This window comes from Patella vulgata, chromosome 4 (genome assembly GCF_932274485.2).
Source record: "Patella vulgata chromosome 4, xgPatVulg1.2, whole genome shotgun sequence".
NCBI classification, from domain to species: domain Eukaryota; kingdom Metazoa; phylum Mollusca; class Gastropoda; family Patellidae; genus Patella; species Patella vulgata.
Genome location: NC_065882.2, coordinates 76,727,986 through 76,752,551, shown reverse-complemented (window position 1 = coordinate 76,752,551; position 24,566 = coordinate 76,727,986). Strand labels below are relative to the sequence as shown.

At 37.7% G+C, this 24,566-nt stretch overlaps 1 protein-coding gene across 1 annotated transcript in view; it reads right to left on the bottom strand.

The window, feature by feature from the left end:
• Nucleotides 1–14,615: 14,615 nt before the first annotated feature.
• The window catches only part of LOC126819436 (prostaglandin E2 receptor EP4 subtype), a 34,631-nt gene continuing 24,680 nt past the window's right edge, over nucleotides 14,616–24,566 (bottom strand). The window contains exon 2 of the mRNA XM_050547466.2: nucleotides 14,616–16,933. Within this exon, the coding sequence (XP_050403423.1) occupies nucleotides 16,472–16,933 (462 nt within the window). The 3' untranslated portion in view covers nucleotides 14,616–16,471. The remainder of the gene's footprint in view (nucleotides 16,934–24,566) is intronic.

Here is a 24,566-nt window from a genome sequence, read left to right as displayed (position 1 = left end):
TTCATCGTGATTTTCTGGCGTCGTTCCCCGTTGTCAGTGTTGCAGGGCGAGGGACCTGGCAAGGGGCAGCGTATAGTCGTTCGGATGGGACGAAAAAACGAGGTTACATCTACACATTGGCGTTGGAATTCGAAATAAAAGTATATATAGCGCCGCTGTCCGGGCAAAATGCCCCACTATAGGACAATACAAGGCATATGGACGTCTTTATTAGCCCAGTCAACACAGAAAACATAGGACGTTAAACCCCATTTCATTTTATTTTATAAATAGAGTTGATCATGTAATAAAGATATTGAAGACGGATATTGATAATACAGTTGATCATGTAATAAAGACATTGAGGACGGATATTGATAAAGTAAACACACGTGGGTTACTAATAATATCTTTCCCGCCTGTTAAATACAATCCCGGCCATGTTGGCGTTTCCACTGCTTGAAAAAACCCAACTAAGTATGGGGTTTAACGTCCTACTGTTCTTTTCCAACTGGGCTAATGAAGGCGGACATACGTCATACAGTGTGCTATCAGGGAAATTTTGACCGGGAAGCGGCATTATGGTCCACTCTTATATCGAATTCCAACTGCCAAGGGATCTGTTACGTGCACACCATTGTATACACGGGACCTCGGTTTTTCGTCCCATCCGAACGACTAGACAACTGTCCTTGTCAGGCCCCCTATCCTGCACCACTGACAAGATGACACCACATCGGAAAAAATCCCGATGAAATTTCTCGGCCAATGCAGGGAACGAACCGCGACCTCCAGGCTAGCGAGCCAGCGTCTTACCCACTTAGCCACCGTGGCCCCCAAACCCGATTAAGTAATCAGCATATATATCTGTCATATGAATCAGTTGCATTGGACACCTTTATATCGTAGAGGGGTGTGCGTGGCCGAATGGTCTAGTCCATTCTCTTTAATTTATAAGTTCTGTCATTGAGTCAGGTGGCGGGGTTTCGATGCCAAGCTTCTATATATTTGCCTACCTAACCTCGTGGGTTTTTGCCAGGTCCTCCGGTTTCTTTACCCTAGGTCCAAACGAATAGTTAGTCCCGAAATGACCTAGTTTGTGTCGATTCGACATTAAAACCCATTTCTCTCTCATACAGCTGTATAGGTTTTTAATATTCTTAGTGTATGGTCTTTACCAAATTGTGCTGTATTCGAACCTTGACAGAGACGAACGAAACTGGGTCTAAAAGCACATTACACTACTCTGTGAATACATTGTTACACTACTCTGTGAATACATTGTTACACTACTCTGTGAATACATTGTTACATTACTCTGTGAATACATTGTTACACTACTCTGTGAATACATTGTTACATTACTCTGTGAATACATTGTTACACTACTCTGTGAATACATTGTAATATCACTCTGTGAATACATTGTTACATTACTCTGTGAATACATTGTTACATTACTCTGTGAATACATTGTTACACTACTCTGTGAATACATTGTTACATTACTCTGTGAATACATTGTTACACTACTCTGTGAATACATTGAAATATCACTCTGTGAATACATTGTTACATTACTCTGTGAATACATTGTTACATTACTCTGTGAATACATTGTTACATTACTCTGTGAATACATTGTTACACTACTCTGTGAATACATTGTAATATCACTCTGTGAATACATTGTTACATCACTGTTACATTACAATATAATTACATTGTTATATTACATAACTCTGTATTCATGGTTACTTTACATAACTCTGTAAGATCGGACCCGACAACGTAGGCCGATATGCCTACAATTGTCATATTATTATTATTATGGCATACCGCTGATGAAAAAAAAAGTTATAATACCGTCATAGAATTTCTGTGTAATATTGGTTTCTCTATGACAGCCGTCATGGAGAAAAATGTAAACATATTCTTTCATTCATTGGATTTATTGGAGTTTTCATTTATAACATCAGCTATTTTGGTTTCCTTTCAAGTTTTAACGTGACCTATTCATCAGAATGTATTTCTTACGACCAGTATCATTATACAATCCCTTCGGGCCTATATATGTCAAACCTTCGAGCATGTAACGGCAATTCGCTCGCTCACAAGAGGCGTTCCTAAAATATACTATGTACTCATAGTACGTCACTACGTTAATATTTATATTGGGTTAATGTATTACTAAAATTCTCACTCTAAATTATCCAGTTCAAACTGACTACTGATCGGTGCAACTGGTTAACAACGACTATGACATGGTGACGTTTTTCATTCATGGTCGTCGCTATGGTAACATGGTGTGATCTATGTATATATTATAAAACACGAGTATACTTGTAGGTGTATCGTAGAAGCATTAAATACATAGACAAACTTATGTTTTTCCTGGGGCGTGAGACGAGATAATAGAACAGCCCCGTTGTCGGCTAGGTATGCCAAGTGGACCAATCAGAGCCCCTGTTATTGACAACACCCTCTATGCGACCTTCTAGGGTCAAATACATGTTTCCTCAGCCCGTCACCAAAACAAGTTTATCACAGAACCCAAGGACTGTTATTAATGGTTAGTGCTAAATCATAAGGCCAGCACAATTGTTCGTCATAGTGATTACGAGATGTGAACAGGGCTAGCGCTACTAGTACTAATCCCAACCCTAACCCTAACCCTAACCCTGGACCTAGAGCTAGCTTACCCTAACCTAAACCTACAATCTCGCCAACAATCATGTCCCCTAACCAAATTACATCTCAGCGACCTTGACAAAAATTGAGCTGCCCTTTAACAACTAGAATTAGGCGTCATGAATGCAACCATGATGCAACCGCCAAAATCAGTGACGTAGGCCTATACATAGCCTACATAACAAGGAAAACAAAGACGGTCTAGGTAACTGCCATTAACAAAACATATGTAGGCTACTGTCACAGTTCCGGCACACCGTTACTGAGCAATTTGTAGAATAGGTTATAGGCCTATAGGCATAATATCCCTGCCATCGTTTAGGTCAATAAAAAATATATGGCTTCAAATATAAGTTTTTAATAGAATGTCATTTACTGGTATGGTATTACTTATTAAAGTAGCTAAGTCTCTAATTCAATATCATCAAAAATCTTCGACTTTAAAAACACGAATTATTTGTCAATTCAAATTAACATTGGTCTTGTGATCTTACCGGGAAAAGATGGGTTTCTGATATCCAATATTCAAGACAAAATAAACATTTTACCGTTGGTACACGAATCATGTACCATAATGTGTTTCAGCGCCATTTGGGACAAGGGACTCAAAGAAAGAGGCTAAACATATTCAACAAGTCATGTCAAATGGTGACGCTATATTCTTATCTGGAAAACATGCGCAATAAATACCATCGGTGTAGACTGGAATAACCAGACACTAAAGGTTGTCATTCAATTGAGACTTCTTACGTATTTCGCCGAACATAACTGATTAGAAATTACAGTAGAAACAGAAACAATTAAATGTAAATCAGTTTATATACATTCATATTACATGCGTTGCGACCCATTTGTGTCCATTTCTAGGTCCAAATATTAGCGATTTAGCTCCTTTAAAGATATGAAATCGTAATAATGAGTTATTTTTAAGTGCGATATAGGTTATGCAGGACACGATACTGCTTCAGGCTAATAACTTAGCCATGAAAATAACCAACCAGTCAAATTACGTTAACATTTATTTCTGCATTAATCAATCATGAAATCGGTCATTTTTTTTTCTTTTTTAATGATATAATATTAGTAGCTAATCATCGCCACCGGAACGAAATTCATATTGTTGTGGGAGTGGCGAGTGGGTAGGGAGCCGAAATGCTTGTCTCCGGGACAAATTTTAAACTAATGTACACAAATTTCAAATTTGTAAATTATTGAGGATAAGCCGTGCCCAGTGCTTGCCCCATGGGTGTTTTTTTAAATTTTTTTTTAGGTAATCCAGTATTTTTCTAGTACGATTGGGTGTCTATACTTTCCATATATACCGAAATGAAATGGGGTTTAATTTCCGTTTGCTCCGACTGGGATAATGAAAACGGGCATACGCCATACAGCGTGCTATAAGGAAAATTTTGCCCGGCAGTGGCACTATGGCCTACTCTTTTGTCGAAATCGAACTGCCAATGGATCTTTTACGTGCACGCCAATGTATACACGGGACCTCGGGTTTTCCTCCCATCCGAATGACTAAACCGCTTTCCTTGTCAGACCCTCCGTCCTGCATCACTGACAAGGAGAAACCACGTCGGAAAATCTTGATGAACTTTCTCGGCCAATGCAGTGATCGAACACGTGACCTCCAGGCTAGCGAGCCAGCTTCTTACCCACTTAGCCACCGTGGCTCCTCCATATATCTAATTTGTCATACTGTTATTGGAAATAGCCACTCGATAAATACTTTCGTGAGAATGTATCTTTAAGGGGTTTTACATAGGCTAAGCCTGTTCCCTAAATCCCATTCAGACATTCTGAATAAAAATATTGTTTATATAAAAAAAAAAAAAAAATAATCACCGAATTCTTTACCCTTTAAGATACACTGTATTTCATAATAAGGGCAACCCATCCTTATTATTCACCTTCAAAAGTTTCCATAATGCAATTTCACCGAAGCGTCACATTTTTTGACATTTCAAGTGCATCAAATACATTCGCATAATAACCACGGCTGTCTACTTGCATCACATGTTCTGAAGATTTAAAAATCGTGTATTTTTTAAAATGTCACATCAGAATGTTTTCTCACTGAATTCATGTCATATCCAATAACACAACAAAGGCATTGTACATGTCATTCATAAAAAAAATAAATAAAAATGTCTTGTTATTGCCTTTTAAAAAGGATGGGCCGACCAAGGCATAGTTTCGCTCGGTAAATAAAAATGAATGCATGGATGAATGGGGTGTAACGTTCTACTGTTCTGCTTCGACTGGGATAACAAAGACGAGCATACGCCATATAGCGCGCTATGAGGGAAAATTTTGCCCGTATATCGGCTCTGCGGCCTACTCTTATATCGAATTCCAACTGCCAATGGATCTTTTACGTGCACGCAATGTGTACACGGGACACCGATTTATCGTCCCATCCGAAAGACTACGTTGTCCATTGCCTGGCCCTCCATCCCGCACCACTGACAAGGGGCGTTTTCTCGCCGGAAAAAGCCTGATGAACACAGGACCTCCAAGTTAGTGAGCCAACGTCGTATTCACTGAGCCGACACGGCTCCGTAAATGAAAATGTACGAAGGACAAAATGAAACAGGACAATTGTGTGTTTTATTGTACTTGGGTTTACACGCTGTTATACAATTAAAATATGGCAATGAAATGAAATGGGGTTTAACGTCCTATTTTTTTGTACCAACCAGGCTAAAGATATAAGACAGGCATACACCATGCAGTGTGCTTTGGGGGAAAATTTGCCTGTACACTGGCGCTTCCGCCTACTCTACCAGGGGTTCTTCGGCGTATGAAACCTAATCCCACATTACGTCACGGTGCGAAAACTATACATTACGTATTCCAAACACGTCACAAATCTGAGGGTTTTTTTTGCCAACATATAATTATAATATGTGAATATGAAATTAACGAGTCTATTGTCGACATTCCAGACTGGTTTTGTAGTTTGATTTCCGTGAGCATTCACATTTTGCTAAAATCAAAAGTAACAAGCTGCTCGCTTTCGGTTTTGTTCCAACGAGCTTTTAAAGGCCACGAAATCACCATTATTTATTCATTTAAAGTCCAGTCACCATAGATGTAATCAATAATTTACTAGATATAAGAATGTAGACCTATTGATCTCTAATTATGTTTATTGATTTGAGCATGCGTGATCCACCTACACTAGTAAATGAAAGAAAGAGAGAGAGAGAGAGAGAGAGAGAGAGAGAGAAAGGGGGGGTACTCGACACAAACAAGGACATTTCGGGACTAACATATGGTTTATTTTTATTTCAATCGTTCGCTTGCGTGTAGGAGTCTTTAGCAGTGGGAGGAAACCGGAGTAGCCGGAGAAAACCTACGAGGTTGGACAGGCGGCCCTACTCCTTGTCACGTACAACCGGGGAATTGAAACCACGACATTTGACTCAATGACAGACCTTATGATACAATGCGCCCGCGCTAACCATTCGGCCATTCAACCCCTCTTTGTAGCATGGATGTAAATATGTTGTGTGCTGTGTGATTGTACATCTGGGGATGCTAGATTGTTCTGTCCTCTCTATAATTCCTACTGATTTGGTCGGGGCCGTGTGTGTGTGTTGGGGGGGGGGGGGCTACTGACTTGTTCGGGGGGGGGGGGGGTTCGCTTTGGTTCACTTGGTATAGTATATATTTTTCCCGAGGTCATACATGTATACAGTCCTATTCAAGGGTGGTTGTAGTTGGGGCGCTCCCGGTGCACGCCCCTTACCCCTATCAGGATCCAGGGTGGGGCACTTTAAAACCGGAAAATTGTCTCAGATCACTGGAAATGGCCTTTCCGGGTTTCTAATTTTAGAAATTTTCAGGGGAAGGCCACCCAGACCACACCACCGTTATGCGGCTTTGTCTTTCGTGCCCCCCACCCCCCCATTCATTGTCTCTGGATCCACCCTTGCTATCATTGCTAAACAACAAAGATTTTCTAATTATGAAGAGGTGTTGCAAACACTAACGTAATATATGAAATGAAATTGGGTTTAACGTCCTACTTTTCGGCACCAACTGAAATAATTAAGATGGGCATACGCTATGTAATGTTATGTGAAGACATAGTTCCCGGGTAGAGGTGCCACGCCCTATATACTCTTATTTCTAATTCCAACTGTCAAGGATTCTGTTATATACACGGGACCTCAGTTCGTCGTCCCACCGAACGATTAGACGCTGTATCTTGCCAGACCCTCCGTCCTGCATCACTCACAAATGGCACCACCACGGAAAATACCGAAGAATGCTCGGATGACGGAACCAATAATATGCAATGAAACAATAATATGCAATGAAATATTGTTATTGAAGCAAGCAGCGCCTTAATCAAAAATATGAATAAATGGTCTGCCTTTGATCTATGTTTCATTATTCTGCGCTTTTATAGGATTGCGCTGTGTTGTTTGATCATATTTTAGGTTTCCTGTACTGTATTATTTATTTACAAGTTTTGTCCACGTAAAGGAGATCAATGAAATCGATAAAATAAACATAAATAAGTAAGTGAAATAGGTAAACAAATCAGTAACGGCTCTTGTCAAAAGCTCACAGAATAAGAGCAATCAGATCACCAAAGGAAATCAAACAGATAACCAAAGGAAAACAACCAGATAAACAAATGAAATAAACACAGGAAAATAAACAGATAAACAAACAGATAAACAAATGGAATAAACAGATAATCAAAGGAAAACAAACAGATAAACAAAGGAAAACAAACAAACAAACAAAGGAAAACAAACAGAAAAACAAAGGAAAACAAACAGATAAACAAAGGAAAACAAACAGATAAACACACAGATAAACAAAGGAAAACAAACAGATAAACAAAGGAAAACAAACAGACAAACACACAGATAAACAAAGGAAAACAAACAGATAAACAAAGGAAAACAAACAGATAAACAAAGGAAATAAACAGATAAACAAAGGAAATAAACAGATAAACAAAGAAAAACAAAGGAAAATAAACAGACAAACAAAGGGGAAAAAAACCCAAATGGATAAAAATAAAGGTTTAAGAAACAGCTGAATTAACAGAAAAATAAACAAACAGATAAACAAAAGGAAATAAACAGATAAACAAACAGATAAACAAAGGAAAACAAAGGAAAATGAACAGACAAACAAAGGAAAAAAAACAACAATTGGATAAAAAAAAAAATGTTTAAGAACCAGCTGAATTAACAGACAAATAAACAAACAAACATGGTGGACAAACAAACATGGTGGACAAACAAACATGGTGAATAAATAAATTAATAGTTAAACATACATGAAGCAAGAGCTAAATTTGCCAATTGAACGTTTTTCTTTAGGCGTTTATTAATTTATCCAGACCATAATCTACTCTCGATGCTATCGCTAGCCTGCGATATTTACCGGATTAGAATCCTATGTGTTGCATAACGTTGAATGGTAATTAAATCAAAAACTAGATAATCGAGACTTTAATAATGATGATCGAGGCTAGGCCAAAATTCATTCGCTAAATTCTGGGTTCAGAGTGAATCAATTTGACTGAAATTTTCACCAAATTGCCTTTACATTATCTAGTTTTTAACTATTATAGTGAGAACTGTCAGCTCTTAATCTAATAGCCCATAATGTATCTTTAATTAACAAATAGGTTGAAAAACAATCAAAAGAATATAAAAATGAATAAATTGATAGACAACATGGAAAACCAACAGGTACGCCTTTAAAGGGTCAATACCACTCTTGTTGAAACTGAATAATATGTCCCAATCTTTAGACTATTTTAGACTATTTCAATTAATTGATGATACAAATTTCATCTTAACACACCTTATTTTAAAAATTTGAAAAATTCAACATAATGGTTTGAAACGTCTAACGTAAACCTTTTCAAATGAAACTTCGATTTAAAAATATTTTCGAACCCTCTGGACAAGTAAAATAGGATGTAATGGATAATTTACACAACAGGTAGGACACTTAAACATCTAGTACTTAGATAGAGATATTATTTATTTTCTGGAGCTTTCAAGCAAGCAAGAGTGTTATTGTCCCTTTAAACAAAGCAACAGGTGAATACGCAAACATGTGAATAAACCAACAGGTGAAGAAACAAAACGCTGGAGGGGGTGGGGTGGGGGATAACATAAAAACTATGTGAAATTCTCACATAGATGAGAATTGATTGGTAAATTATATTCTTGAAAGAACAGGGAGAAGTTGAAACTAAATACAAAAATAATATATGTAAGTCTTAATGAAATACAGAAATAATATATGTAAGCATGAATGATATTTACATGTATGTAAATTAATAGTAGTTAACATGTATATACATGCCCACAGATGGTTTTAATAAAGTTAATTTGAGATTTCTGGCATGTGCGTGGTTATTATCATATTAATTAACCTCTTTAACTACAATAGTGACTTTCATTAATTACCAATATACGTCATATAATATGGATTTGAGAGATACAGAGAGATATGGGGTTTAACGTCCACTCGACACAAACCAGGCCATTACGGGACTAACACATGGTTCAATTTTATTTCAATGATTCGCTTGCGCGTAGGGGTCTTTAGCAGTGGGAGGAAACCGGACGACCCGGAGAAAGCATAGTTTTTTTCCTACAAAATCGGAGACAGACAGCTTAACCATCGTTGATTATTAGCTGGCAATCGATTTCCAATCATTGTTAATCTGTTTGCTTTTACTGTCCGATTGTTTCCCCCGTTTTGCTCGAATTTTGGCCACTATTTTGTCCCCACACCCCGCACCCCACAGGACCACGTGTATAATACTGTATATTCATATCATATGGAGAGAGAGAGAGAGAATTGGGGTTTAACATCCACTCGACACAAACTAGGTCATTTCGGGACTAACACATGGTTCAATTTTATTTCAACGATTCGCTTGCGCGTAGGGGTATTTAGCAACGGGAGGAAACCGGAGGACCCGGAGAAAACCCACGAGATTGGACAGGCGAGTCTACATATCAAATGGTCCTAAACTGTTGTTTATTGTATATTATACATGTACATCATGTTAGTACAAAACTATTAAAAATCTATAAATGTCACCACAACTTATACTAGACAAGTTTAATGTCAGGAGTTCGTCACGCCTCTTCTGTTTACAATAATAGTTATTGTTTGTTCATTTTCGATTGTTTTTATTGAATAGATCTTTTTAAGACTAGCCGAGTGCACAATTATAACGTCATAACTTCTTTACATAAAATATCCAATATGTCATTTCGACCATTTTGATGGCTCCACCATTCGTTGGTCCTATTAGGTACATTTTATTTATATTTATTTTCATTCATTTTATATTTTATTTTCATTCATTTTATATTTTATGTTCATTTCATTCATTTATATATTTATTTCCATTCATTTATATATTTATTTTCATTTTTATATTTATTTTTATTCATTTATATATTTATTTTTATTCATTTATATATTTATTTATATATTTATTTTCATTCATTTATTTTCATATATTTATTTTCATTAATCATATTTTTATTTTCATTCATTTATATATTTATTTTCATTCATTTATATATTTATTTTCATTCATTCATTAGAGTTTTCAAACATTGTTTTTGAAAATTGTGAAGGTTTGTAAGTGTCAGACAGTTTGTAGATGAAATGAGGTTTAACGTTCTACTTTCCTGCACCGACTGGATTGATGAAGACGGAGTTTGTGTAGATGACCAAAATATAATATGTTTTAACTCCATGCAAGTACGGCTTGGTCTATTTGACAAGGCCAAATGCATATTCTTCAAGGACACGAGATGTAAACAGGGTTAGGGCACTTGATTGTTTCTGGGGATTGTAAGTTAGCGCTAGTGTAAGGCGTAGGGCTAGGTCTTGGGTTAGGTTTAAGAATTTGGGGAGAGGTTAAGTCTCCACATAAGCACTGACCTAGGATGATGAAAATTTAGTTAGTTAGGGTTAGCGCTAGCTCTCTTTGTATCTCGTGACCTTGGGGAAATTATAATTATGCATTTCGCCTTGTCAAATAGATTTAACCATGCATGGATTGGGTGTAGATGGTTTTCATAAATCAATAATAATAATGCAACTTTATAACTGAAATCAACGTCAGTCTATACACATGGTGATACGTGTTTCGTTACCCGGCAACCAATTTTAAATATGCCACAGGGACTTAACGCTGGGATTTTCTTTTTTTTTATAATGGGTTTTAAAGAAGTGGTAATTAATTGAAAAAAGTAGATTAAAGTCTCCTCATCACGGCCAATCATGTGATTCATATCAGTCATGTCGACGTATGTTGTCGTCCCTGTTCGTCCGTCTGTCCGTTCACATTTTGTTTGTGGACACACTACAGGTCACACTTTTGATCCGTTCGACTATTTCACCGTTACACAATAATGAAGGTTGAGTTCGAATTTCATGAAAATCGGTCCGACACTACAGGACAAAATGTCCGATTCTATACGCAAATAAGGTTAGTTTGACCCTCAAGATGTCACAATTTTTATTCGATTTTGATGACACTTAAAACATTGTTTATATCAGAAATATCTCGGTTCCGTTCAATATTCCCGCATATCGGAACTTAACGTCCAGGATTATGGCCCCTGATTGAATGAAAAAATCGCGATTTTAGCTTGTGGACCCCTAGAGGTCACAATTTTTATCCGATTTTAAAAATCGTTTAAATGTATCATCGTTACACCCTGATGATGGTTGAGTTCGAATTCCATAAACATTGAACACAAATAGTGTAAAAGTATGCAATACCAAGGTTGTGGACACTCTATAGGTCACAATTTTTATCCGATTTTAAAAATTGGTTCAATATATCACCGTTACACCATAATGGAGGTTGAGTTCGAATTTCGGAAAAATCGAAACAAAACTGCCCGACAAAATGGCTACGCATTGTATTCAAATAGTGTAAAAGTATGTAATACGAAGGTTGTGAACCTTCTGGATGTCAAAATATTTGTCTGATTTTGCGAATCTTGAAATTTATGTTTATATCCAAAAGATCTCGGTTACTTTCGATATTAACTTACTGGATTATGACCCCTGATTGAACGAAAAATCTCGGTTTTTTTTAGCTTGTTCTCTATCCATCTCTTGAAAAATGTATGTGTGTCTTGCATGGCAACCGCTGGTTTTCATAATAAAGCAGACAGGGCGTATCAGAGGATTCTGACTAAAAATACCACATGGTGATGAACTACCACTCACGACCGCTCTTCTTCTCTTCTGGACAGTTGGATTTGAGTCTTATTTTTCGGCCGTTGTTTGAAACATTCCCAAAGCATTAACAGAAGTGAAATGTTGATTTTGGCCCATGCATTTTGGCTTTCAAGCGCTATTTCCCACCCGTTCATGACCCCAACTTGACGAAGCTCTATCGAAACTACGGGTCTGTTCTAAATGGAGTCGAACTAAACACGTGCGCGCTGCATCACAAGGTCTGTCATTAAGTCAACTGGCATGGTTTTGATTCCCTGGTTGTACTTGACAAGGATAGTAGGGTACAGTATTGTCCAACGGTTAGCGTATGCGCGTTGTATCATTAGGTCTGTCATTGAGTCAGGATTCCCCGGTTCTACGTGACAAGGGGTGGGGTACCGTATGAATTACCCAATTTGAATTTATTATTGCGATATACCGCTGTGTTTAGTTATGAAATCAGAATATAAATATATCTAAAATAGCAAACTCATGATCGTGATAGATGCGTGTACATTATCACGCTGGGTAGGGTAAATTTAATTTAAAAGGGGCCGGCGCTGAGTCATGATCATTATTTACTTATCTTAAGTGACAGTGAAATAACTGTTTTATATTTTCACCTTGAAATCCTTGAATGGGGATATAAATAGCAAGTGGATCATCTTCACGAGAGTAAAACTGACTGGTATTAAACAATTTGTGAAGCCATATATCATGTTTTATCTTATTTGTTAACGGTTAATATTTGTAATATAAAATTATAGGTCCATGTTATTTGTATTTTTTTTGTGTGTGTTCACATGTGGTGGTTACTGAGTTCAAATTGTGGCACTGAATTGTTTTGAATAGTGTTCGAAGGGAGGTAACTCATTAGAATATGTGAGATTAGCCCACAGGATTATGTAATGAAAATAAATGAAATGAAATGGGGTTTAACGTCCTACTATTCTGTTCCGAACTGGGCTAATGAAGACGGGCATACGCCACACAGTGTGCTATGAGGGACATTTTGCCCGGACAGCGGCACTACGGCCTACTCTTATATCGAATTCCAACTGCCAATGAAATGAAATCATAAGAATATAGGGCTTCCTTTTGAGTCACTGGCTCAATAAGGCGCTGACACACTAACCAGGATGTCTCAGGTTCACTCTGTTTATTAGACAAGATTATCAGGACTCTTCAGGACGAATCGACGTCTAGTCATGCGGATGGGACATAAATAAACGAGACTTCCAGGTTCATACTCCATAATACATAATAGTGTGCCAGTTAAAGGGAGATAACTATATTTATCGTCGATGGGCTAGGACTAGTATCGCTTTCTCCAATAGGCTACAATTGATTTCAATATTAAATCCTGGACATTTCTGTGTAGGACAAAAAACGAAACTGAGGTTATGCTGGGGAAACAAATACTTAAGAAAATAACCCGAGAAAAAGATAAAACCGAGGCCGGCTGGCCGAGGTTTTTCTGTTGAGGGTTTTTTTCTGAAGTCTTTCTTCCACAGCATAATAGAAGTCAAGGACTTTATCTTGCTTATAAACCGTCTACGTTTACATGTACGCAAAATGAGAATATCCCAGAATTCCCGTAAGAAAAATCTTTATCATTTCTTATGGAAACAAACCTACCCTGGAAGAATAAACCGGTACAGGTTTAACGAAAAACTTTCAGAAGAATAACCCCAAATTTCTCTGTATATATACAAAGCCTAATCCTTATAAGACATATATACAAAGTCGCCCCGACTTTCAAACCGCAAGTTATTCCGGGCATAGAATATACCCCAAAGATCAAAGAGATTTCCTCCCACTACTAAAAACCCCTACGCGCAAGCGCATTATTGAAATAAAATTGGACCATATGTTAGTCCCGAGGGGTGTCTAGCCATACTAATCAAGAAACGAATGGGCAAATAAAGGTTTATAGTGGTCTCGACAAAACACTCAAATGGTTGAATTTCTAAGACGCAAGAACCTTTGTTTATTATTGCATATATAATAAAAATTCTAGGGTTTGATGATCTGAGAAGCAGTTGTTATATTTAACCAGTGGCATAACCAGGGTATGTGTTGTCCATGACGGTCCTTGACTCCCCCAACATATCCCTCCTTCTCCGCCAACGAACAACATAGCAACAACACAGAAAGTACCACCCAAAAAAAGTTCCATCTCCATCCTCGTCCGCCCTAAGTTCAGGTGTTTGATCCCTGCATTGGCCGAAAAAGTTCATTCAGATTTTCCGGCGTGGTTTCCCCTTGTCAGTGATGCAGGATCGAGGGCCTGACAAGGACAGCTGTCTAGTCGTTCGTATGGGACGAAAAACCGAGGTCCCGTGTACATATTAGCGTGCACGTAAAAGATCCCTTGGCAGTTGGAATTCGATATAAGAGTAGGTCGTAGCGCCGCTGCCCGGGCAAAATTCCCCTCATAGCACACTGTCTTCATTAACCCAGGTTAGGAGCAGAACAGTAGGACGTTAAACCCACTAGAAACATCAACGCTGATTGGTTAATAAAATGTCTGACGTCATAGGGTCAAAAACCTCTCGTATAACCCGACGCGACCTTCCACTACAACTGGTCACAGAGAGAAATGGGGATGAACAATTGGTCAGATCTTCATGTAGTAGAGGCCATCGAAAGTATATAAAAAACGAAACGAAATATAGATCTGTATTTTAATCCGATTGCGGGTTTACGATGTCAACACAAATACAATATTTGAGGTTTATTCTTGAAAAATGAATACATGGAGATATATAAACAACAAAATAGTTTAAATAATTTTTGTACAATACTGTATTTCTTCTCACAACACGAATCAACGAGACATAAATTGGAAAGACATTTGAGATACTTTGAATAGAGGGGTTAACTATGTGGCATATACTGGTCACAATTCTATGGAATACCGTTCCTGCTTATTATTGAGCGATGTTTCGACTAGGCTTCTCAATGCTTGATAATGACATAGAGAAACCTAGTCAAAACGTCGCTCAGTAATAAGCAGTAATTGTATGCCATAGAATTGTGATCTGTATATTCCAGTTCAGTTACTAAATGCCATTGAAACAATTTAACTTTGAGGCGGTTTACAAGATCCCGTATGTTTGTATAGGTAATATTATATAGGTCACAATATTTGATATAAAACTTGCCATTCTATTGTCGTTATTTTAAAGGCACAGCAAGCCAGATCGTTCATATATAATATATACTGATACGCAATGAAAACGCAGCACTGATTTGACTTCTGTAGCAGCAGTACCAGATACTGCGATCTCGGTGTTCAGGTGTCCTTATCTTTTGAAATGCCACATTTTATACCCCCCACAAAATCGTTATTTTCGAATTCCCATTCTATCGAATTACATTTGAGACAATTGTTTGACCACTGATCCATGGTGAAACATCATACTCACGCTTTATCGTCGTGATTTGGTGTTGCATGCAGAATTCCAAGATTATGGTGTATCTCTCATTTCTCAAAAGAGAAAGAAAATGGCGCTGAACGTCCTACTTTTCTGCACCCACCGGGCCTCTCAAATTAAATGAAATGAAATGAAATGAAATGGGGTTTAACGTCCTACCCACTGGGCTAGTGGAGACGGGCATACGCCATACAGTCTGCTATAAGGGAAATTTTGCCCGGACAGCGGCACTAGGGCCTACTCTTATATCGAATTCCAATTGTCAAGGAATCTTTACGTGCACGCCAATGTGTACACTGGGCCACGGGTTTTTGTCCCATCCGAACTGACAAGGAGGAACCACGCGGGAAAATCTGGATGAACTTTCTCGGCCAATGCAGGGATCGAACACCCGACCTCCAGGCTAGCGAACCAGCGTCTTACCCACTTAGCCACCGTGATCACCAGTACTCTCAAACGAGATCTACAGTTAGTTATCAAAGTGGTGCGTTTTCATTGCGTCTCATTATATTTCAAACACTTGTAGCCTACTACATGTATATTATTGTAAAAATTCGTAATCCAACAGAATCACTAAGAAATATTCGATAATATGTAATTATGTATAGTAAAAGAATTTAAAACAAAGGGGAGATAATTCTTTGGTGTTTATATTTAATACATGTAAAATATAGTGAGACATTTGTTTCGTGGAATGATAAAATTATAAAGATGTAGAAGGCAGGCATAGTAAGTAGTTCTTTACTTATCACAGTTAGTTTATGCCAATAGTTGCATTTCGTCAATAAAAGAACACGAGCAAAACAAGAGTGATCCCCCTTATATTATGAGTTTCATTCTTGTCCAATGAACTTCCACAAAATGTTAAATAAATACACTTTAAATACACGTATTGGTTAAATTGGAAGTGTATGTCGATCACATACATCCTACAGTTTCACAATTTCACTTCAAACTTCAAGTCAACTATTGAACTACATTCTTGGTTTCACAAACACCAAGATACTATTTCGTTTCGTTTATTTGGTTGATCACTTCCCAAAATATAAACCCTGACTGTCCACATTTGGTCATCAAAGCAAAAACGATAACAACGCTCTTTTAGTTTACATTTTACTTTGTGTCACCGCCTTTAACATGGCGGCGTCTGAAGGTGACGGTTGTACCAATAGATTCACAGCCAGCGAGCCATTTCCATACATACTATCACTCATACGACGAATATAGGAAGGCGAACGATTAAATTGACTGGCTCTAGACTGAGAAAATGGCGCATTAACGCGTTGAGGCGGGGGTTCGGATAAACAATGCCAACAGAAATCCAAACACGTGTATTCTTCATCTTGTAGCTGTTTCAACATGGCGCCTTCCACAACCACTGGCTTGGGTTCAATTCTTAAAATACATTTAATAAGGTTAATCACTTTCCAGACCATTTCACGGCGAAACAATATATACACCCAAGGATCGAGAATAGGATTAAACGACGCGAATCGCACCATGAGTAACCCCGCTTGATCTACGTTGATCACATTAACAAGACTAGTCTGGCACACAAGAACATAAAACTGAAACGAGAAAAAAAAACATGTTATTACGTCAACATTAACTTAGTGGATTATCTAACATGGGAGCCATAAATATCTTCGCTGCTTCAGCTGGAATAAAAATAAATGGAGTTCCAGTCATTGGATTAACATGTTTTCGTAAAGTGCTTTTAAGGCTTATTCTCGCCATTAAATTATTGTTCTAAATGTCATTCTCTAATTCACAGATTTATTTAGAATTGTAGTCGATTATTTAATTACATTAAAGTATAAATAATATCTTTATAATTAAGACATCTAAATCTTTCTTTGAAGACGGGTTTAGCAAGTATGGGGGTGGTAGTAATCTTATGAAATGAAATGAAATGGGATTTAACGTCCTACTTCGACTGGGCTAATGAAGCCGGACATACGCCATACAGTGTGCTATGAGGAATATTGTGCCCGGACCACGACCTACTCTTATATCGAATTCCAACTGCCAAGGGATCTTTTAAGTGCGCGCTAATGTGTACACGGGACTTCGTTTTTTTGTACCATCCGAAAGACTAGACGTTGCCTAGCCCTCTGACCCGCATCATTGACAAGGGATGGATCGAACACAGAACCTCGAGGTTACCGAGCCCAAAGTCTTACTCACTGAGCCACCCTGGCTTCCCTATGAAGTAAAATGGGGTTTCTATACCAAAGGGGTTAATGAAGACGAACATACGCCATATAGGCCTAGCGTGCTAAATGGATGAAATTTTGCTCTAACAGCAGCGCAACGGTCTACTCTACACCCTGTACGAACAATCATTGATTCTTTTACGCTTAAAAGCTTTCCGTTTACAAACCATCCATGCTGCCCCGCTGACGAGGGAAGACTGGGCTTGAAATTACCGAGAAATTTATTCAAGAAACTCGGAATCTCCTGGTTTGTGACCTAGCGACCTACTCGCCGAGCCACCGCTGTAAACAATACTAGCAAAATATCAGTGTTTTATCCCCGGAACAGGACATAATACTCTGAAATGTTACAGGTGAAAGCATTCAGAATCAAACCCTCTCCCCTTATTACCGTCTAGACAACTCAATCAATTGTATGTTTCTAGTTTGATATCATCACCGGATGCCAACACCTGTCATTACGACGGAAATAAAATCAGCAAAACAAACAGACTATACAGAAATAGTCATGATGATCCCCTGTTTCCTGACTATAGACGTTTTAAACCGACTAAGACTCCCGATTCGGATTCTTTTTTAAAATAGATTACGAACACTAATGTGTACGGTTACTATTTCCGTATATTGAGATTAAGCCAGCTTGATTTATGTTCCCCAATATAAATACCATTTATTAATCCGCCAGAAGTCTTGGGTATCAATAATTATCAACGACGTCAATCAACCAGTATGACGTATCGCCACGCCAACCAATCAGATTTTGTCGTCGTTGGCACGTCGCCCAGGTAACGCCATTTTGTCAGACATCTAAAACGTCAATAAATTGTCAAATTTAAAGTTCGTGATTTCTAATCAAAATAGAATTTTGTAACTTTTCTTTGGAATAAATTTGTGAATTTCCAGGAACCTCCTTAAACTTTGAGTTGTCGAGAAAGATGCAGTCAGGTTGTTGTCAAGGGTGTGGCTATATTTACTCCGGAGATGCGTTCATTAGTATTCGACAAGAGGAAACGCTCGTATCGTTGGCATAACAAAATAAGTAACAGACACACGCGCTATAAAGAGTTACGACGTATTTATGTTATTTATGTGACTATACGTCATCAGATAGCTAAAAATATATACGATATTAACACGAAAGTAATTAACGGTAAAGTCATTAACACACTATCAATGATCAGTATGTAACAGCCAGGTTAACAATATCCGGGAATCAGCTAGGGACGAGTATTCCACGATAAAACTCCATCACGTTTGTATATTCAGCGATGCTACCGAGTCCCCGAAGATGCATAAAGGATCCGCATGATAGCACACTATACGGCGATTGACCTTCGATAATATGTATTTGTAACACCAGAAAAGCCCAATTTCAACCTTAAATACTAATAGTAATACATGTACTTAGTTAGCATTTATACTATTCGTAACAGATGTACCAGTGGTATTAACATAGATTTGGAATATCGATGGTCAATGCGAAGATAAGGGGAAGGGGTGGTGGGGGTTCTAAAACATGCGCTTGACTCCCAAGTGTAGGTAGTTGGAATCTCTGTGATCACAGGTTTACATCCAGCACCAAAGACATCTAAGACATCAAATTTTTTTTAGAAAAGTTGAAAGGTAAAGAACAAGTCGAGTTTAAAACAACGATTATGGACCCGCCATTATTACAATGTTGAAGTAGCTTGTCATGACCAAAGAGAGACGGAGAAATGGAGTTTAACGTGCACTCGGCCACCCATGGGATTTAAGCAAATTTAGTAGCGTACTTAATTTTGTGTGTGTGCGTGTGTGCGCGCGCGCGTGTGTGTGTGTGTTTGGGGGGGGGGGGCATCTCCAGTGTGAACATCGTGTGTAAGGTGCCGGGCAGTAGAAGTTTGACAATTTTATTTTCCACGTAAACAAAACACCGCTCCGGGGAAGGCTGAGTGAGTGTTGGGCGGGGCGGGGGAGGGGGGAATAGCTGGTCTACTGGTGGGCTAACTGTATAAACTCTTCTGAGTCCAATACATAGTGAATTTGTTTTCAGGCACGTGCTAGCCATAAGCACTAAACTGTCTTTTCAAATAAGCACTAAACTGTCTTTTCAAATAAGAATCGATATCATAATTCATAATACTGTTTCCGGGTTTACGAATACAAACAAACAAATTAGGTCGGAAACATTTGACACTGTATTAATTTTAGTGTGATTCCGGTTCCGGTTCCGTGGTCTTTAAGGCTAATAACTCACTAAACATCCATTAACACAAGCAACGTTAGTCAGGCAGTTTGGTTAATGTACTGTTTATTATAAAACATAGTCATTAATTATCACTGGGTAATACAAGTTCAACTCAAAAATAAAGTACATTACACGATAATGTAATTAATTCTACACAATATTATTTCTACGTTCTCTTCCCTCCCATTGATTATTGATGTAAGCGACATTATGAACCTGTGATATTTTGACATTGATTATTGATGTAAGCGACATTATGAACCTGTGATATTTTGATAAATTGTTTTTCTAACTAATATAAAATATATACAATGATCTAAAGAATACAAACAGAGACCGATGACATTTTGAATTTATCTTTGAACTTAACTAAAAATAGCGAAACGCCATCACAAGAATGTCCAATATTTAATTTACCGCCATCATACCTGGAGGCCGATAAATAATATATATCTAGTTTAATGACACTTTTTGAGCATCAAGTCGACAGAGATTGGATGCGCCCATTTTTTGTTTACTGAGTTGCGAATTTCAAGTAGTGATTTTCGAGCGTCAATTCGAAATGTGATAATCTCTAATCCCCCGCCTTAGGTAAATATTGCAAAACATTTGTCTTTTGAGTGAGACGGATATACTTGATATCCCAAACTATTCTCTATACGTACAGAAATACAAATGGTGCCAGTCATTTGTCGATATATTCATTATTAGCTATATATAATTATAATAACCATTTCTTTACACAAAGAACAACTTTTATCGTAACTCCATTTGAAATTCACAGCGAATATGGAGTTTCCCGATGACTATGCATAACAATAGATCGCCCTCATTTCTCAGTCAATCAACGCCGGGAATCTTATGTTCCATGCATACTACGGGCGTAGTAACTGAGGTTAAATGTTGGCGCGACAATTGCATGGGATTCATGGACATGAAAACAAATACACGTGATCATATATGAAGTTCCTGATGCCGTTTGGTGAGTGATTAAACTGTCAATGTAATTGTAAAATATCCTTTATTATAAAAAAGTTAAACGATGTTAAACATTAAAACCTAATTTTATCACAACCGTGGTTTCTGACACTATTCCACTTGTTCTTAGTAACTCGAGTAATTACCCCAACGTAATAGATGCACTTTGTTTTGCAAATCAGACTTCACCTTATGATGGATTTTTCATTAGTTATTTACAACATAAAACGGGTTGTAATTGATTCAGATAGACTACTGGGTTTAGAACTGGATGAACCAAACCTTGAATGACGCGGATATGGCTTATATCACACAATAAAGATATAGGATTTAATCAACAGCATGTTATGATTTGCCATTTGGTAATTTAATGAGATGTGAATCAGTTAAGACCGACGATTGAACAGAGTCATAGTTGTGTTGAACAAGGACATGATTGTTGACAAACGTAAACATTTTGTTTCTCTGTGTAATTATTAATTATGTGGCTAACTGGGCAAGACGCTGGCTCTCGCTCCCGGTGTCGGCAGAGAAGTTCATCGGGATTATCCGGTGTGGTTTCCCCTTGTCAGTGGTAAAGGACAGAGGGCCTGGTTAAAGCTGTCTAGTCTTGGGGCGAAAAAACGAAGTCCCGTGTACACATTGGCAGTTAGAATTTGACATAAGAGTAGGCCTTAGTGCCGCTGCCCTGGCAAAATTTCCCTTATAGCACACTGCATGGCGTATGCCCATCTTCATTAGCCCAATCGGAGCAGATAGTAGGACGTTAAACCACATTTCATTTCATTTCACTTTAACGGATAAGCATGGTCAGTTTTGTAAGTTTAATTTCTGGACTTTGAGATTGGATTCAGGAGAGAGAATGGGATGGTTGCTCGTGGAGTTGTCTTTCTGATCTAGCCTGGTAGCCACGCACCTGTTTGACAATGTATATTATATAATAATATATATATTATATCCGAAGTTTATCCTGTTTTCTTGTGAATAGAGAGCGAGAGAAAAATGGGGTTTTAATGTCCACTCGACACAAACTAGGTCATTTCGGGACTAACACATGGTTCAATTTTGTTTCAATAATTCTCTCTCTCTCTCGTGGGTTTTCTCTGGGTCCTCCGGTTTCCTCTCACTGCTAAAGACTCATAAGCGAAATAAACTAGCTTGTGTCGAGTGGACGTTAAACCCCATCTCTCTCTCTCTCTGTCTCTCTTCAGCATCGTTCTCTATTTCATAGATTACCGCCCATGTTCAGAACAGACTCCATGGACGTGGCTCATCAGTCTAGACTTAACAGTTGTTTCCTTCTTCATTTCTCGTTTGCACTCACCGAACCATATTCTTTCGATGTTTTCAATAAGTAATAGTGAGTGAAAGATGGGGGAAATCTGGCAGTGTTTTCAATCTTTGTGTCAACCTTTCACAATGTTAAATATTAACCCTTTTCACCATGTTAACTCTTTAACAATGATTGATGATTCATTTTGTTTGTGAAATTCTTATTCTTAGTTCCACTGTTATTTCGTTTAAAATTGCACTTAAAGATTACCAGAAATGTATTATAATGGTAACTGCGCGGTAGAGCTATCTTATCTCAAATACACACCTGACTGATTTACTGTTCAAATGTGAGTTTTTTCTTCTAAAAATACGAGAGCATAAAGTAAATCAAAGAAGTCAAAATTCTACCTTAACTTGGCACTACAATAACTTATAAAATTCAACTTAAAAAGTCTGTCACAAGAACAGCTAATTGCAGGAAGTTTCGTATCTGTCCTGAATGGCCGCCATATTGAAATAATAATAGTGTACTAATAAAGTATGTGGTTTTAATTCCGTTTCATACACACAAAGGCTAAACGTAAATTTTAATTTACATATCAAAATGGAAGAGGAATACATATAACTACAAATCTATGTATAGTTGGTGTTTTCGACTTGAAACGTCGAGTTGGGAATGAAATGAAATGGGGTTCAACGTCCGAATGGGGATTTACAATTCGGTTACTAGTAAGACTAATTGTAAAATAATTCGTATTTCTAGGTTCCTTCTATCACGATTTGTGCTACTATTGAAATCGTGGTGATCCTATCAAGTCTTATCACATCTTGAGGTCAGTCGTAGCAATCGTATCAACGAGTATCTGAACGTAACTGCACGTAGCAGATCGAGGACTCAATGGGAGGACAATCCTATCGTAACGCCTCGCACGACAGTGGGAACTGCATTACTGAGAGAGAGAGAGAGAGAGAGAGAGACTGACTCATCCTATCGTAACACCTCGCACGACTGTGGGAACCTAGCATATGAACAGTAAAGGTAACCCAGTAACGATAAATCTGATATATCATGAATGTTTAACCAATAACAAGACGATTTAGAAAACGTAAACAATTGTAATAAGGAAGATTAAACATACATTATACAAGAGCTAAATCTGCCAATTGCAGGTCTTTCTTTAAACCTGAAACCTTATCTAACTTATTAATTAGACATTAATCAACTTATCCAGACCATAATCAACTCTAGATGCCATGGAATACATTTTTGGAAAAATAAATAAACGTAAAACTTCGGTTTTTTTTTTTTATTGTATCTACTTTAGTAATGATAATATCTGGGTTCAGAGTGGAACAATTTGACTGAAATTTTCAGCATATTCTATTTACGTTATCTATTTTTAACTATTACAGTGAGAACTGTCAACTCTTTATATAATATCCCATAATACCCCTTTAACCGGAAATCACCTGTCACTAAAACAATAACATACCTGTAATACTCATTACAAACAATTAAAAATCGGTTATACCTTCAAACAAAATACATATTATAACAGTGCCAAGATACGTCATAGTAAAAAAAAACCCCAATCTCTCAGATATATGTCGATAAGATTCTAAGAGAGGTGGGCTGAACTCGTGGGCGTATTATAGCCAGATGAAAGGGAGGGCGTGGGGGTATCGTTATTTCATACTTTCGATGGCATCGTAGTTAAAGATACATTCCCAGAAAAGTGGGTGGTTATCTCCAATAAAGGTATGGCAATTTTGGTATATATGGAATGTAGAAACATTCAATCTTACTAGAAAAACACCCATGGAGTGCATATAAGAAAAAAAATGTAAGGGTTCCTTTAACCGGCAACCCGACGATTAGTGATGTCTGCTCGAAGATTATCTATTTACCAGTGTTAGTGAGCGCTTGATGTGTATGTTGATAAACCTGATGGTACAACAGTTTCTGAGATAAAAGACAACATCGTCTTGTATATGCATTGAATTCTCCCCCGGCTTCACACCCGTTGCTAGGTACCGAGACAGCCAAGTTTGGTGACACAAACATGACCTCTTTTGGTCGATTTTTTTATAGCAGGGATATTCCCTGACAATTACAATGTTTTGAGACGGATTTGAAGCAAAATTATGATAAATTTATTAGTTTGAATATGTTTTTAGTCCAAATACATCATCAAATCACTCAGTTTGTACGCGGGAATGTATCTTTATATACAAGTAAAAGGAGGGTTCCAACTATAAAAAAGAAATATGATCAGATTGCAAAAAGAACAAGTATTCTCCATGTCCGTTAACGGATTAATTAATCTCTACCATTATTTTAATTTATCTCTATCTTTATTAGGGGATCACAATGGCTAAGTGGGTAAGACGCTGGCTCGCTAGCCTGGAGGTCGGTTGTTCGATCCCTGCATTGGCCGAAAAAGTTTATCCAGATTTCCTGGCGTGGTTCCCCCTTGGCAGTGATGCAGAACGGAGGGCCTGGCA